This window comes from Harpia harpyja, chromosome Z (assembly GCF_026419915.1).
Source record: "Harpia harpyja isolate bHarHar1 chromosome Z, bHarHar1 primary haplotype, whole genome shotgun sequence".
Taxonomy (NCBI): domain Eukaryota; kingdom Metazoa; phylum Chordata; class Aves; order Accipitriformes; family Accipitridae; genus Harpia; species Harpia harpyja.
The window spans coordinates 72,162,165-72,181,009 of NC_068969.1; the positions used below are offsets into that span (position 1 = coordinate 72,162,165).

General features: G+C 39.2%; 1 protein-coding gene across 1 annotated transcript in view; it reads right to left on the reverse strand.

Annotated features, from left to right (window-relative positions):
- Nucleotides 1–319: 319 nt before the first annotated feature.
- Nucleotides 320–18,845, reverse strand: part of NTRK2 (neurotrophic receptor tyrosine kinase 2) — a 210,527-nt gene continuing 192,001 nt past the window's right edge. Inside the window, exons 16-17 of the mRNA XM_052776586.1 lie at nucleotides 6,570–6,728; nucleotides 320–5,720 (exon numbers count right to left, since the gene is read on the reverse strand). Coding sequence (XP_052632546.1) covers nucleotides 5,535–5,720; nucleotides 6,570–6,728 — 345 coding nt within the window. The 3' untranslated portion in view covers nucleotides 320–5,534. The remainder of the gene's footprint in view (nucleotides 5,721–6,569; nucleotides 6,729–18,845) is intronic.

The window sequence follows — 18,845 nt, forward strand, 5'->3', positions numbered from 1 at the left end:
TTTCTGCTAGAAGATTAAACAGGTATTTGCTAAGCCAGCTTCCCAAATGAACAAGCATGCCAATGGCATCATCATTTGGAAAATGAAGAGTAAAAAAAGTCTGTCATCACATTCAGATTGAATATTCCTTTGTCCTATTACTGTGGGTCTCCTCTTTCATCAACTATGAGTTCAGACACCTGTTTTTTATTCAGAGTTTTAGAGTGCAAATATGTCATGTTTGTAAGCATACCAAACTGTTCCTTAATTTCATCCTTTTCAAAAACAATGGAGCTAAACAAAGGCATTCAAACAGAAGAAAATAGCACACGCCACCTCGTGAAATTTTTAGGTTTCTTAAAGTAATCATTTTATGTTTCTTTTAGATGACATTGTTTATTGTAAGACATCATTTTTATTAAATACACTGTAATACAAGAGACTTTCCATGTCATGTTGAGAGAAGCTGGTCACATGACTCACAAACAAAACTTTTAACACTGATACCTAGGCATCACTTTGAAATCGGCCAAGATGCAATGAAACTTTTAAAGCAATGACTTGTTATAACACACTGCAAAACAAGAACCACTAAATATTTCCACAGAGACATCACATTATAAAAAAAAGAAAAAGAAAAAAGAAAGGAGAAAGATAGCTCTACACACCAGGTCACAGTTTAGTGACAATATAGAGATTTATATTTATATGTAGATATCTTCCTCTTTACCTTAAGTGACAAAGAGAGCGGTATCTAGAAATATATATATATACATAAAGTATAGGTGGAGAGCAGGGCTGGGACAAATATTTCATAACTAATTGATTCTTTCTCTATTGGTGATTCAATTAAACATCAACATTGAATTACATTACTTGTATATAAAACATCCTTAGCTGCTTTTCTTTTAAGTTACAGAAAGATACATATAAGCTGCAAGATACAGGCCTCTGAAAAGATTCAATTTGATCTCTGTTTTCTCATATATTCCAATCAAATGGCCTCACTACTAGCAGCTTCTATTATCCTTGCCCAAAGTATTCAGTGTTTATAAAATACCAGCCGGTCATCCCTCTGAACCTTCTACAAGCGAACAACCCCCCCCCCCCCCCCCGACCTGGTCTAGAATGCATAGACGGAAAAATAACACACCCATCACTTCCCATTTCTTCTCCTGAGACATATGTTTAAAAGATGGCAAAATAGTCACTTGGTTGCTATTGTGAAATTCACAGTGTTTTCCCTGCAACATGTAGACTTTTTTTTTTTTTTGCTTCATGTTTGTGATGAATGTAGCACACTCCCCCCCCCCCCCAAAGGTGTTTTAACTAAGGCTCTAAAGGACCTCTTGATTCAAAGCAGCAGTGGTTCATCCCAGCCCTCACAACAAGAAAATACAACTTCCTGTGCTATCAAAACCTTCATCTTTGATTAGACACCCTGATCTGTCCCCAGCCCCTCCCCACTCCTCTCCCTCACGTTTTATAGCAGTATTTGAAATTCATTTACAGGCTGCAACAACCCAGACACAGACTTGTTCTAACATATATGCATTGTACCTTAGTCATCCAGTGACCTAATCATTTTATTGGGCTATATTTAATTTCTTTTTAAAGTGTTAAAGTGTTTTTTAAAATTCTACATCAGCCACAACAAAAACAATCTCTCAGAAAGGTTGGGAGGGGTACACAGAGAGAGAAAGAGAGGGAAAAGGAAGAGAAAAGAAGGCAGCAAGAGGGAGAAAGGAAGGAAAGGAAAAGAGAAGGAAAGAAAGTTATAAAGAAGTAGCAAGAAAGGTTGAAAAAGAAAAAGAGAAAAAATAGGCAGTTACTTATTAAGCTGTAGACAATATATATTGTTTTACAAATCAAAATGAATTAAGTCCTTTTAAAAAGGGTACACTCCATCATGCATCATGGGGTGCTGTTGCTTTACAAGTATTTGTTCTCCATGGCCATTTCTGAGTTCTGCAGATCTATTGAGAGTGAAGGACAGAGTGTGGCAAATGTTATTATTACTGCTGAATTTTGGCGTTCTCGTCCTACAAGTCGTGTTGCAGTCTCAATAGTCCAGCTCATTCTTGGAATTATTTCATTACTGCAGACGAGTATAAAATGCTAATGGAGCTGCACTGTTATTCTAGGACAATAAAACAACAATAGCACAAATCCAGAAATGACAGTAAAACAAACTCTGTTTCCCGAGCTTGGAAGCTTGTCTGTTCATTTCATTGTGAGAAATCAACAAGTAAGATGGGAATGGAAAAAATGTTTTTATGCAATCATCTGGGGAAGAAAAGTGCTTGTTGTTATATCTCTGGCATTCTAGCACTGCCTCTGCTGCACACCAGTTAAAAAGCTGAATCTTACAAACATAGAAAATGAAATATCAAAAGAAAAAAAATTATTCTGGTTACTCAGCAGACCTTATCAATTTATTAATAGCACTCTAATAATTGTTTGTAATAATGTAGGTGTATGTAAATTTATACATATACACACAGCCCATACATAATGTGCATGCATGTCTGCACATATATAAATAAAATACAACAGACATAGGCATACATGTATATGCTATGTGTGTATATATATATGCCATATGCAAACACACATATATAATATATATTATATGTATGATCAGTTCATAGCACAGTCCTGAAAGACTTCTTACATGAGCCTGATTGTCATATTTACTCAGTGTACGCGATTTAGCTGACAGTGCAAGCATGATGAATATGCACATATACTCACCCTTCATTGTGATTTGAACATATTTCTTCCTCTTCTCTGCTCATTCTGCTACACTTACCCACCTTTTCATGAACAAACGCAAATTATGTATAGCTACAGTTTATAGCTTGTCTACTGTGATTATACATTTTATGCACTATCAAGAACATTAATGATACAGGTCAAGGTTATCCATACCGGTGGCTCTCTAGAACATTTGGTCCTTTAGAAGTTTAACATACTGCTATGTTATTGCACAATGCATTGTAACACTATTTATTCTCTGAAATTACTCTAATAGTCTCACTAGTAAATCAAAAAGAAGATGCCACTAAGTACATTTTCAGGGTTTTGTGATTATTTTTGGTATACATTCTTTCAGTGCTTGCAAAACCCACCTGTTTGCTTTCAGGCTGGAGCCTGCTTTCCAATAGAAGCAGCATCTCAGATGCCTTTTTCTTCAGCTCATAAGAAACTAAGAAGAATACAGCAGGTAGCAACTTAGCACCCCCCTCCACCACCTGCAGCCTCCTCCCACTGCACAGTAAGAGCAGACTCTGGTACCTTTCTTTTCCACCACTGTTATTTTGAAAATCAATTTCAAATTCCTTTAAAACACAACATTCAGATTCTCAAGATAATGGGTTTCACTGGATGCTCAGTCTTTATCTAGCTTTCTGTGTGAACTTCCAAGACAGTCTAGATAAAATCTTAAGGCCCATTTTGTAGGAATCTTCCTCCAGCTTTTTGTGTGTTTCCAGTTCAGTAGTGGTTGAGAAGTAACATCTAGTTTATTAAAGAAATACTGAGTATGGCTTTATAGTTACACTGTCATGTTTATTTGTAATGCCGCCTTTTCAATGACATTGAGAAGGGTAAAACTTCATCAGTGTCCAGTGAACTGTCTTCTTTTGAAAATGTTCAGAATCTTTATGAGCTAGCTCTAAAAGCTTCTGAAGGAAAAACCTAAAGTGCCTCAATAAATAATATATGTGAGCAAATTATATATTAAATGTGCTATGGGAACAGTTACAAAAATAAAATGCTTAATTTATTAAATAAAATATCCCCAACACAAAGATGAAGAACTATTTTGATCTGGCTCATATCAATAAGAAATAACAAAAAAAGAAAACAGAAAGAAAGATCCCTTTTTTGCAGTAACGCCCCCTCACAGAGGGAGGCAAAATTCTTGAGGAATAGGTAAGGTAGGTTTTCATTTGTAAGAATTCATATTAAAAATAACCCTAACTCTAAATTTGAAACCATCAACTTCCGGTTTGAAAAATAACACATATGCCCATGCAGTTGTCATCAACACAGTGGCCATGCAAATGTTGTACACATACAATGCCAATCCAACCAAAAATAAATTATTTAAGAAAGAGTGGATGTTGGTAATGACAGCACTAGTACCAATACAAACATGGTGCTGAGCTCAGGCTCTTTGCACTCTGAATAGTTAGCCATAACCTCAGAGTAATTTGTTTTCTCTAGAGACCGCTATCCCCTGCCATGGCTCAAACATAACCAGTGATCTTCATGCTTTAGATTATTCATGTTATATCAGCCTATTATATCTGTAACATTGTAAAGGCATTTTAACATGGCTAATGTCCTCCATTAGCCCCTTCTAATGAAATATAAGTTATATCGTTATGAGTTTGCTATGTCTACTAGGGTGTACTACAAGATGAGTGATAGTTTCTGCACAAAGGGCATTAACCAACAAAGACCATGCACAGTTTTGCTTGCATGGTTAAAAAAACAGAAAAAGGATTGAGGAAGGAAGGAATATGCTGCTGGACAAGCACAGTGTAAGATAAACCTGCTCCACCGTCTATAGCTTGTCCTATCTTATCAAAATCCTTAGTTTCAACAAGTGATCCTAAAATTAATACTGTACATTAATAAGCCTAGATTCAGCCTTTATTAAAAAAGACTAGCTGGAGAACATTTTTATACCAGTGGCATGACAATATCCTATCAGAAGACAAAATAAGGGCATGTGTTTAGTTTATCATGTTGTAACATAATTTTGTGCAGTGCAGGCAGCATCTTTTTCCCTTTTACTTGTATCTGGCAATTAAAGGTGCCAGCAAAGCACCTCCTTGAACAATTCCTTTAGTCCTCAGAAAGACTCTTCAGGGAAAGTGCTAAACCCCCTCTTGCCTTCCATCAAATCATTTCAGTGTTTTTTTGTGGGGTTGGATGCCATCTGATCCCCTAATTCCTCCAGATAGTGTATCACACAAGACTGTCTTCTTTCCATCTGGCTTTATCTCTGCAAGGAACATGCTTCATGTAGAGAACACCAGTCTTCTATTTCCACCTACATGCCGAAGCAAAAAAAATTGAGGTGAATCCATAGAAACTCCCAGTAGCTGTACAGCAGAAATCACAAAATTCGAGTCAAATATATTTTTCCCTTTTTTTCATCCACATCAAAGGCATGAATACAACAAGGCATTGTAGTTGTGGTGGGCAAACTGCAGAGTCTGCTGATATAACAGATCAGGTTTTTAAGGCCTTTGTCTATGCAGAGTTACAATAATGCAGAAGCCAAATTGATTAGAAAGACAGGAGAGAAGAAAAAAATGATAGAAACTGAGAGAGTGAGAGAGAGAGGAGATACGTCTCAGTAATGTCTAAAAAGTCAATACTGTGTCTACAGATGGAGAAGTGCACATTGCTTGCCCTTTGAAAGCTTCTCCGCAACTTTGTCATTAATACTGTCAAAGTTAAGAACACATTTTAATGGAGTTCAGCGGCAGTTGAACACATTCATTCCCGCAGCCCATAAGAAGAAATGCTAGGAGACTTTAGCCTAAAATATCCAAGTAGACTGGAGATGCCTTGGCCAAGTTCTGGAGGAGGGAATGGATTTCTTTGATGTTGAGCCTCATGTGAGGCTCCCGTTGCCAACAGCCCAGCATCAAGTCATACACTTCCTTGGGGCATGTGCGAGGTCGCTGCAGGACTCGGCCCTGAGTGATGCACTCAATCACCTATGAGAAATCACAAGGAAAGCATCAGCACAGCTTTGCCAACTACATGGGGGTCACCCATGGAAGACTTAACTGCTAATTGCCACAGCAGCCTCACTGGTGGCTGTCACCCAGCCAACCCTGCCAAGATGCATAAGCAGTGGGATGCGATCTGGAAAAATCACTGTAAAGTAAGTTGTCAAGGAGCAGTAACTTCACTGATGTTAAGTTCACCCACATTGCCCCTTCCACTCATGAGGGAATGATACCCAGGAAGTAATCCCATACCTCCATTCTCTCTCTCTCTCTATCAACTTCACCTCATCTCAGAAGGAGGCTGTTTTCACCCTGCTCACACAGACCGTCAGTGCCTGTCCCTCCCTCCCTCCTTAAACTTATGAGCATCACTGTGGCTAATCTCTGGAAATGGGTTACTTGTGACTGCCTGGAAATCAAGAGATATCCAGATTACTTCAATCTATTCAAGAATGGTTTTGGACAACCACCCTGCAACAATGACATGTATGATATGGAACTGAAATCACCCAAAGCCTGTTCAGGAGGTAGCTAAGGTCCTCTTCATTGCCTCATGGTCTTTCTCAATACCCAGAGGAGACACTATCCTATACAAAGAAAAAAGCTAAATTCCAACTGGTATAGTTCTGCTTGGACAACTTCCATTCACTCTGGGGAGAAAAGGGTGAAAAGGAAGAAATTCAACCACAAAGTTCATGACAATACCATAAATATCTGATATCAGGGGTTTTGCCTTTACTAAATAAATTTGTTGCTGTCCCATCTCCAGAGAAGCTACACCAACAGTTAACGTGCTAGCCTTCCCAATGCAGTTTGAGAATGTATTACACACACCTCGTTGTTTGAGAGCTGATACCATGGCTGTTTGCCATAGGTAAAGATTTCCCATAATACAACCCCCAGGCTCCAGACATCACTTTCTGTGGTGAACTTCCTGTACATGATACTCTCTGGAGGCATCCAACGAATGGGCAGCATGGTGTGACCCCCAACCTGAGAAAAGCAAATGAAAGAGTCAGAAATAATTTCTCCAGACCCTCACAAGGAGTTTATCAAGACGTTAAATAAGGAGAATTTATGTTGGGGTTTTTTTCCCATGTGATACCATTCACTTTGTGGACATTTTAAAAACTAGGGATTCACAGTCCAAACTCCTCTCCCCCAACAAAATCACTACCATGATAGGTTTCTCAACAGAATGTCCAAAGACATTGTTTCTGAAGTGCAAACTCATCTTCGACATTTACTTGGCACACCCTACCCAAGGAACAGGAAGCTTTATGAAATTATTAATTAATTTAGCTTACCAACCCACTTTAAAGCAGTCCAGTTTTATTCTCCATTTTAACACTCAGGAAACTAAAAAAGATTCATGAAATGAAATCTGCACTGATGATTCTCCTAAAAACTCAGTGATATCAACTGAAATCCATGAAGACACAGTGGTCTGACTACATGACACAGTAGGATCAGGATCTGTATGTTTTAATATCCTAATTTTCAGTGAATTAAAGCAATGCTATGTTCTCTTGATAATTTCCAAAGTTAATGCATCAAATTATTTTGTTGCACATAAACTACCCAGTCCTATACAGCTTTAAAAAAAAATTCAGTCCTTTGGATATATCTCCTTGACAATAAACAACTAGTAGGACATGGCTCCTATCCCAAATTAACTCATGTTGAATGGGATCTTTCACTGAATTAATGCCTTTCTGAAAGTCTCTTAGAAAATTTTTCATTTTCCCCAGAATGCTATACTTCCTTAAAATTAGGTTTCCTAATCTTAATTTAAAGTTAAAAAAATCTCTTCTTTCCAGTTTCTAACCAATTTCTTGTTCCTGCTATGTCCCATTCTGACTGGATCACATCAATAAAGAAATCCACTCAAGTATTTTTAAAGTAGTGCAACTGCTGAGATACTGTCATATAGATATATAGATACTCTGATTACTTTTGCATCAAGACAGCTGTGAATATTTCCAAGGAAGTTAAAAAAAAAAAAATAGTAAAGCTTTTTCAAGGACATCTAACTTTTGATTAACTCTCATTTTACTGTCTGAAAATTTATTTAGTTACGAAACCACATTTGCATTTTCAAGATTCTGTCAATTCAGAATATAATTTCTCCTTGTGGGATTTTATGGTTGTTGTTATAAATAATGCCCTCCCTGTTCTCATGTCGAAACAGCAAATGGAAGGAAAACCCAATAGAAGTTCAGTCAGGGTTCACATTATTTCTAAATCACACAGAACATCCATTTCCAGCTATCTGTCAGCAATTCAGCGTTAGTGCAGCATACCAAAAATACAGCTACAGCTGTGAGAACTCAACCCTGTTCTGTGCATCGCGACAAGTCAATGCTCGCTACTGACTCCACAAAAACAGAAAGTCATGCTAAAACTTCCATAGACTTGGTCTATTACTAGGCTCTTCTTCTCCTCCCCCTACATGAGATGTCATGCAAGTGATGGACGACTGTTTTTTGTCTGGATGCTGAATAAAAGGCAGGGCTCTTGACTTCAGTTCCTGGCTACATTGTGGATTTGCTTCTGACTCAATGCAGTTTGCTGTGCACAGATTTCAGAGCCATTCAGAAGGGGACCCAATTCCTGCTGCCTTCCGCCTAACTTAAAAACATACATGTGAGCACTCCATTGACAGAGAATGGATATCCATCTTTAAGTGCTTTACTCAATTCACCCCACTTATCTCCGTGTTAGTTTACTGCTCTGGCAGGTAGACTGGCTGTAAGGCTCTGTGCATCTGTATTTTTAATCATCTTTGACTGAGATGTCACTAAATGACGTGGAGAGTTTGAAGTAACACACGAACATGCCGAGATGCAAACAAAGCTTCAGTTTCTCACTTTATCGTAACCTAAACTGACATGGCAACAAAGGAGCTCCAAACCACCACTTTTACCCCCATCTTGAAAGGTATTTCATTAGAAAGTCAGAAAAGTTAGTCCCTCAGAAACATGCAGGCACATAGACCCAGACAAAGGGCAAGTGCCATTAAAAGATGGTTAGTGATGAGAAGCTTTTGGTCTCATCAAATATTAAAATGGCTCTTAGATGTGCTCATCATATAGCCTCTGCTACTGGTTCTTTTCAGCAATTTCTTTGACTCATGCCTTAAAAATTAATGAAAGCTATAAACAATAAAGTATGTGTCTCTATTTTTTTCTTATTTGTCACATCTTACATCAAAAGATTTTGAAAAAGCAATTAAAAAACCCCCACTCTCCAAATCTTCTTTTCCCATGGTTCCTTGCTACAGAATCACAGTGTATTTGTGGTAGGACTCTATGCTGAGTTTCCAATGTCATTCAGCAAAGTGAATGACACACACACCTCTAGAGTAATGATGATAAATGGCCGCCAAATGGTGGCTCTGTGATGAACTGATCTGTAACATCACTGACCTAGCTGTCGCTCTTTGCACTCACAGCAAGACTGACTCATCAGTATTGACACCAAGAATTCAATTTACAGATAAGCATGAGCCATAGGGCTCTTTGGTGTTCTTCCCACATCATCTTGTCTGGAGCTGTGTCCATTTCTGTCCCTGAAGGCAGAAGACTTCACTGGTCAGAGTACTTGTCCAGGACTGAGAAGTCCTGAGGTCTCTCCATCATTGCCAATATCAATCATTTTAGGCAAAGTTACTTCCAATGCCTCAGCATCTTTGTGAAGATAATATTTAATGCCTTCCCAAAGTATCAATAAAAGTATTATAAGGGGTGTTCTCCTTGCCAGATGGCATTGCAATGAAGACAGGATATCTGTGCAACACTGAGCATCACTTGTGGCAGGCTGAGCATCTACCTGTGGTGCAAGAGCACCTTCAGTTTCAACTCAGATCCCTGGCCAAAGGCACTTTTTCTAAATGCATGTTTCCTTCTCTATTAATGATCAGTGGTTAGAGTCAACACTCATTCAGCTCAGAAAAGCATTAAGGGCTCTGTTACCTATATGCTTAAAATGAAGCACATGCTTCAGATCTTTCTTGAACTGAAGTCTGGGGCTTGACACCACTGTTCACAGGATGCCTGAAATAAACTGACAGTCAGTTGTAAGCTTCTTTTGATCTTTATTGGATTGTTGAGTCCAAGCACCCACAGTTGTGCCATAACAGCAGTGAAGAGAGGTGGAGTGCCTTTTTGCTGTTGATGCCAAACTCTCAGCAAGGCTAAGGGGTGTTTTCCAAGAAGGACCAATGAAGGAAAACATGACTACACTGACCAAACTTTAAAGGTGCTGAGTGCCTCAAAGGGATGCCTTCTGCAATATGCTTTAATAGGAAATGCAAGTATTACACAGCTCTCGGGTATCATCAGCATTCTGCAGGATAAAGTCCCTGCTATGCACACTGTAATTGCAGTGCTGCTTGATAGACATAATTTTAAAATGGTTGTGTGGTAAGCAGACTACAGTTGCAGGTAAATAACACCTTTATATTCAGTCTAGCTAAGGTTATGTCACGTTTAAAAGCATTACAGTTTTCACTTAATATGCTACCACTTTAAAATCCATACTGTAGCTGTAAAAATGCTGCAAAAATGACCATTTTATGGATACAAATTAGGGTACATTTTCCTGATGCTTACCTGAAAGCAGCTGCATTATGATGGTTCATTTTTATTTAGAATTGCACTTCTACAGATCCTTTCTGGGACTTAAGTACTTGCTTCCATATGTCAGTTTATGAAAGTAAGCACTCCCTAGCCCAGCTGTAGCCTTGTATTATGTTCACTAGTTGCTTTTACTAGTAATATTGGGCTACAATCTAAACCAGAAAGCCTGGTGAATTAGCTTCTGCAATGTGCAAACTATCCACAGGATGGAGACTGCCAGATCAGTGAACTATGATGTTCCACAAAGAAGCACTTCCAAGGGGAAACTGCCACACTGTTCCACGTATGAAATGTTGCATTTTCAACAATACAATGTCATTCCACTTGTCACCACTTTCAGCACTCATCTTTTAAATGAATTTAGAACTTTGAAAGTTGGCAGATAAGCTGACCTTCAACATTGTTTTCATTTATTTGCAAACATCAAACTCCAAGGATTTCTGTAGAAGCACCATGTCTTAGCCTGATGTTCTGTATCCTGCTTCACAGGCACTAGGAAATGGTGAGGCTTGTTTAATGCAGAAATTTTGGTTTTAAGAAGGAAACCAGGCCTGTAGTACGAAATTCCATGGGAGCTGATATTTGTTGCCCAAGGGTCTACACACATCCATCCATCCATCCATCCATCCAATGTAAACCCAGCTTTTTTGCACATTAATATTACTGCTACAGAGAAGAGCCCTCAGCTGATTGTCATCAAGCTAGAGGCAGGCAACCACTGCAATTTCCCTATGCCAATTAAAAATGCATCTGTCGATACTTTGCCCTGGTTGCTGTTTCAGCTTCTACTGCCCAACTGCCATAGGAACGCTGTTGCCCGATGTTTGTGAGCAAATGGGTATGCTCTCTTACAAAGAACAAGCAAATGAAGCCTTGTGCTCCTGCTGGGAACACAAGGCTGTGGGTGGAGCCCAGGGAAGCCAATACAGACATATGGAAGAAACAGACTGTATGTGGGGCTACACAGATAAGATGCAAGCCACAGGCTGGGAAAGGCACAAGAAATTATGTTGCTAAGATGACCATTCAATCAATTCCCACCAGGTTTATGCATTACTCATTTGTACCATGAAGAGGGAAGGCTGAATGGATTGGCCACATTTTTGCAATGCGTATCAGGTGCAACCAGGTCTTACCATAGCAGCACTGGTGGTTGTGGTGCTAAGGGTACGACAGAGGGCTTTGGGGCTCCAGAGCCATGCTGTAGGGACCTGCAGGAGCTGACCAAAGGACAGGACAGGGACTAGCTGGAAAAGGGAGTAGTCCTTCTTCCTGCTAAATGCTGGTGGCTTTATTTGGAGAGGCTCCAGCACTCTTGGAGAGGACATCAAATCCAACCCCCAGCTTTTGCAGGCATTGAATTACATAACCCCTTCCCCATTTTTTTTTTAATTTCTGGCTTTAAGTAGTTGATTACTCTGAATTCATGCAGTAAAAAGCACAGCAACCAATTGCATAGCCTTGGAAAACAGACTTCCTCATTTACGTTCAGTGTTCCCAGGTTCCCACGATTCCCACAGAGTGACATTGCAGTAATGTGTCACAGCGCTTTGTATATTCTCTGAAGACTAGTGACGCTTTTTCTGCCAACAGGATAAAAGTAATTTTTTACTTTGTGAGCCCAATGAACCTGAACGACTAACCCATGGGTTTCAGCCCTGATCCTGCCCAATGCCCTGTCTGGCTTGACTGCTGCATCTCTCCAGAGCCCTACTGATCTCAGACGTTTTGCAATTCAGGGTGGTAGCCTTGAAAGCAGCAACACAGTTCAGCATATGCTTAAATTAACTGTCACGTGACAAGTATATGATCAGTCTCTTTAACGCAACTCATCTTAGTTTGCCAAACTGGAATCAAGCTATACCTTTTGATCCATTTGTTCACCCCCTCCTAAAAAAGCAACCTGTCTACTTGCAGCATTTCAGGGCACCTTTTGATCCATTTGTTCACCCCCTCCTAAACAAGCAACCTGTCTAGTTGCAGCATTTCAGGGTAGTTTTTGCTATTTATGTTTTGGTCTTCTGACTTGTTTCCCCATCTCAGGGTGATATAACTGCAAAGAAATGTTCTCTGCAAAAATTATCATGTCTTATTGCTAAAACTGAAAACCTCTCCTCTCTTGGTGAACATCTGCTCTTTCCCCCTCATAAAATGCTGGCAAATGTTTCTCTCAGCACAAGAAAAAATCAATAATTGTTATTTTCATTTATTCCATTCCCTGGCCTTGCAGACAAAGCCAATGTCCCCTCTTAAAATATCATCAGTCCTGCCATGTCCACTTGCAGAAAAGCAATATATTATTTTAACAGCCATAACAAGCCACACCACTGCAGCACATCAGGTTACTGAATTATGAAATAAGGCAGATTATAAACCAATAGCTAAAGATGTGTCCTTTCATTTTCACTTTTAACCCTGCTTTACTTCATCTCTATTCAAAAGGGGCTTACATCTAAAGTTCTTAATTAATTCTACCAGTGGTCTTGTCAGAAAACTGAAACAATGTCTAGAACAGCTTTTATTACACTGTAAATTCTCTCTTCAGTTGTGCAACAACATCAGTTCAATATTGTGCGTCAACTTTGTGTTGCTGGAGATAAAATTCTTCTCACTAGTCTCTATGAAACCACGAGCAGTATGGAGATGAAGAAAGACCAATTACTCAGAGTTTCACATAACACAAGAACCAGAAGACAACAAATGAAATTTGTAAATGGCAGATTCATAACAAACAAAAGGATGTACCCCACCACATAATGTACAGTTGCTTGTGCAACTCATTGCCACAAGATACTCCCAGCCCCCAAGGCTTACCTGGGATCAAAAAGTGATTAAACACACTCATGGAGGATAAAATCTGACAAGGGCTATCAAACATGAAGATACCATCTCTGGCCCAGGAAGCACCTGAGCTGCAGAGTGCTGTAGGCTAAGAGAGTACATGAGGGAAATATTAATATATGCTTAACCTGTTTTCATACTATTCAGCAGGCACTGGTTACTCACAGGGACAGGATCCTGGACTAGAGGGGCTTTTGGAGAAGCTATTCCTATGTTTCTATGTAGAACGGCCACACATTGCAATATGCAGTTCTTATCAAACTTCTCAGCAATGCTTATGGAGCGCTAGAAATGATTCTGTCAAAAGGGTGGAATGAAGGAGAGATACCACATGGAATCAAAATATGTGAATGACCTAATGTATCTTACAATTCGGCATCTTCCAAAGACCATTTCAAACGCTAAGCTGAAAGGATATAGAAACTGTATTCACTGTTGTTGTGTTTTACACAATAGAGTATCATACTGGGTCAGCCAAATATACAGGATAATTAAAAAATTGTAGTAGTCACTACATTACAGAGCACTTACTCTTCCAAGAAAGGAAGATGAAGTGCCCTGGAGGTAAGATCAGATGAGTGCTATCAAGAAGGTGATATGATTCACATCTCTGATTAAAACAAATGTCCCCCATCAGAGGGACAGAAGAGAAGTTAACCGAGTAGAAATCTGCAGCACTGAAAAGTAACAGATTACAGCTCTTCGGTGTCCCAGGATGAAGTGTGTATGAATGAAAAGAAGAAGTCTATTCCTTTAAAATATCATTTCTTCTACTTTAAAATGAGAAAAATTTCTAGTATTAAACAATAATGATAATCTAAGTGAAAAGAAAGGTATACTGTGGTAAAGACAACTTGAACACTGTATTTCAATTAATTCAGTGGACATCTAGATTTGTTTCTGAAGATGGGAATTCAGGACCTTGGTGAAAAAGCAGGGAGATGGGATTACTGTAAGCCAGAGAAGACTTGGCTCGTTGAACCAGATGGCCTCTCCTTTCTAAAACACCTTCTATTCTCCTAATTTGCCATATCAAGTTATGCCATAGCATACAGTTACTGATCATTCCAGCAGCACAACATGCAACTCAGAATATTGAGCTCATGTAAAGTCCTGTGTTTGGCTTTACAAAAAGTAGTCACTATATCACTTGTACCCTATCACTATGTCCACACCTGAGTGTCTGCTGGTTCTACCAGTGGATGAAGAGAGTTATCAGGTACCAGCACACAAGCAGCTGGAACTCATGTTAAAATCCTCACAGGCTCTGGGATGATCATCTAATGGTCCAAGTCAACAGCAAAGCAATTTTGCAATGCAATATTAATGAGCTGCAGCTACTGCCTTTCTGATTTTCAAAGCAAACAGTTTATGAAATATCCAATTCCATTTTTATATTCATCCCAAATAGTCTGGGCTACCAGGGCCAAGGAGGTTTTAAAAATAACCTTTAATATGCACTGGAAAACTGACCTCTACAAGTCTGTACCATAGTTGAAATCCTAACTTCTGTCTCCTTTTTTAAATAGGGGGTTTGAGGTGTAATGTGACAAGATGCTAGCTGAACTGCACAGTCAATATGAACAAGTAGCAGTCACTCGAGGGCAGACTCTGAAAGCCAAGTATCAAACCACCTAAGGCAGTTTGTGTTCACTAGGAAATCTCTACTCCTGATGTCAAGTCTGAAAGCTATTTCTCAAGTCCTAGAGATCACAACCTTTTCCCATATTTATTTTACTGAAAACCACATTCTTTTCAAATCTACTGTAGGTTAACGTAGCAAGTCTGGCTCTACTGGTCATGTCAAATTACATCACAGGAGAAGAGGGGAGCAACAGAGCTTGGTTTGTAGCTTTACTTCTCCCTTGTGAGTCACAAAAGTGTTTCTATAATGTACACTGCATGGGAGCACCACAATTTTTAGTTGAAATGTCTCAGATGTTCCAGTTCTTTGTATTTAGTTAGATAGCCTCTCCCCCTTTCCCTGGGTTGTTAATTTATCACATGGTTTACAAATACCAAGATTAACAAACTGCCACACATATGTGAGGCAACAAAATGAGTAGAGTCTTTAGTTTCACAAATCCTAAGAATATGGGCAAACCTACTGAGTTCCCACATCTTTCCCACAAATGAAAGATGTTGTTTTGAACCACCAGTGCAAAAAGGAAATAAGTGACTCAATCATTTTATATTGGCTATTTTGGCTTGTTCACAGACTACCTGTATGATGCTGGGCAAGCCGTGTCAGATCAAATCTGTCAACTACTAACTGCCTGAAGAGAGTTCAGAGATGTACTCTCTCCAGCCAGAAGCATCAAGAAGGCAGAGCAAGGTTTCATGAATTCAAAGGAAGACCAATAATCTTAATATCTCAGAGAATTAACACTTGCTCTTTTCTGTGCAGACTTATCTCTACTTGCCTAAAGAGCAAGGGAGAAGTATGATCACAATGACAATCCTGATCTGTCTTCAGCGCCCACACTGGGAATGTCTACACTGATAGTCTCAACAGGCTAATCTAAGTCTATGCAGATAGACAGCCACATTGGAAGGGACCTGAGAGAGGCTAAATTATACTGGTCCTCAGCCAGATACTAATAAACAAGGCAATGGCAAGGTCCTTGTGCTCATTTTCCTTCTCTTCTGCAGTCTTGATGATGTTTTCTACTTCTCATTTTCTCTGGGCCATAATTTGATTACATAAACTGGAAAACACAAGAGAAAAATTTCACTAAAATAGAACAGAAAATAGTCTCTGTTGTTTTCCTTCCATGAATTCTAGTTTTTGTCTCCTCACTTGTACCATGACATCATTTTGTGAGTTGAAACAGGCATTTGCTCTGAAATGAGGCATCCATCAAACACGCAATATGATCATTAAAAATACTAGTAACTGCTATTTCTGAAAAAAAAAAAAATATATTACTCATTCCTATGGAGCTTGCAAAATTCTAAATTGTTCTTATCAAATTCATATGTTGAATTATTCCTCAAGCCATGCTTAAAATATTGTTCTTGGACACAAGAACCAAAGTGTAGCCCAAGCAGTGATGAAATAATTTTATAGCTCGTGGCTGAATTTCTACAGTGGTATAAAGGGAGAATGTACACCAGCAGAGGGATTGGAACCACAAATTTGCATTTTGGCTTCGTATTTGATTCGGGTCTTTTTTCTCAATTCTTTTCAGTGCCTGTCTCTACCCTCAGCACTGTCACTTTCCATTTGGGAAACTTTATACCGAGAGGTGTATACAATGGCTCTTAGAATTCACGTGGCTGCATCTAACACCAACACTGAGCTGTAAATTCTGCCTGTGATGCTAAAGCATCTTTCCTTCTGCCTCTAAAACAAGGCCAGATAATCTCCCAACATGCAAGCATTCACAGAAGGTGTCAGTCTAGTAAGAAATGCCCCCTAAAATTTCCATGGGTGGATCCATCCCCTGATGACATGTCATCATGGTGGAGGTTTGGCTTTCTAATATAAAGCCTGTTGAACTTGCTCATTTCTAGGTGATCCTGGGGAACAGATGAGGATCACAGTGATCTTTGAAAGGATTTAGAACTCTGCACCAGCATTGCTGCACTTCAGGTAAGGGCTCTCTGAAGATTTAAGATATACAGATTTCCACACCACACCACAGACTGTGCAACATACTCCTCACATCCTTCACCAAATGCTAGTGGTGTGTGGGCAAAGGAGAAGTGGGTGGGAAAGAAACCCACAACTACACCTACTCTCCCTGATTTTCCCTCATATGTTTTGCAGTGCCCCAAGGCACCATTCTGGAAAATCTTCTACCTCCTCCTAGCATGAAGCTACTCCTTACTGTAACCATGCAGCACCGGGGTGGCTCCTTCCTCATGCATGCTCACCTTACTCTCTGGAAGAATAAGAATCCTATTAAACATTGAATCCTCTGCTTGCTGCACTGCTGTAATACCACAATTAATTCAATATCAACGCATAAAAGTAATTTTAGTTTCACTGCTCAAATAAAAGTAGGATCTGCAGTAGAACTAAGAGCTTGAAGGTTAGGCACCCCATTTTTTTAAAAACAGGCTACAATTTTACACCAAAGTAGATAGGACAGTGATTTAATTTTTTGAGAGCTCTATTGTTAAAAGTGCAGGTCAACTGTACAGTCTTCAATATAAATCTTAGATGCAGCATTCCTGGACTCCAGGGTTGCCTACATTCAAAGAGGTCCTGGAGACATTCAAAATAAGCCAAGTGGGAAATGAACGTCTCATATTGTTAAGATGACATATTTCGATTTGGTTGGGGTTTTCTGAGATTGTCTACAGCCCCAGTGTTCTGGACAGTTCAGGAATACTTCAGGCTAGGACTCCCAAATTAATCTCTGGTACTAAACTGAGTCATGTCTAAATTAGGCTGGCACTAGTTTTTTGACCTATGCTTGCATAATGCTTAGGTCAGTGAAGTCCTGTTCCACACGAGGCTCCTACACACCCTTGCGGTACATGTTATATATAATAATAACACTTTTCCTAGCCACTTGTAAAAAATTACAAATGGGCTCACCACAGCAGCTGCACTTTAACTTGGTTATATGATAGTGGGTTACTATAGCCCTAATACTGTTGGTGAGTTCTTGTACTTCATAATATTTTTCATCTGCTTCAGATGAAAACTTTTGAAATATTGTTCCATAAAGCCTGCATTTCCTTTTAAAGTCATGCTACTTTATAATACTCTTGGACAGGTTTAGGATGATCCACACAGAGTATTATCAAATGCACTCAATGATGTTCTTATTAAAATATTATGTGCTTCAGGCCTTAGTATATAGTTTTCTTTGTTTTCTTGCCAGGCAAATCTATTATTCTTTCTGTGTATTAGGGTGTCACCTTCACCTAACCCTGCATCCTGGCCTCTGTTGTTATTTCCCATGAAAACGTCCCTGGATCTTGTATCCATCAGGATATTTTCATTTTATGGTTTACCGTGGCCTACAGGAAGGGGGTGGTTCTGGGGTTCCCATTAGCCTTGACCCCATACTTAGGCTGCAGCCCCATTTTACTTTCCTTTCCTCTCTGCCAGATAGGAGTTTGCCTTCAACACACTTCAGTCATTGAGCTAGCTAAGAGGCTTTTGTTAACAAAAAAACAGATGCACCACTAAGTTCTCTCCTGAAAGGATCTTCCTCCTACCATAAATGATTTTGAGTTTGGAAACCCACTGTATTGTGCAAGACCCATTCTGTATGAATACTTCAGCCTTCCAGGACATCCAAAATGAGTGTTATACAAGTCTCATGTTCATTTTATCAGTTGGCTTATCACTGACTAGCTAACACTGACAAAAGAGGGTGCCTTGCTAGCATGGCAATTCCATGTGACTACCGACATTTTAAGTGAATGTCCTCCAAGTTGCTGAACTGTGTATTTGATCTGTTTTAATTTACTTTTCAATTCTTTTGAACACTTTATGCATAGTTATTCCTGTATGAGTGATTGGGTGCTCTGTTGCTGAGAACCATGGACTAGGTAGTGAAGGAATGGGATTAATGCAAGATCATGAAGACTCCATCACAAAATGTATGCCACTTAATTTTGACACTTTACTTACATCTAGTTACACAGGAAAATATTTATAGCATGA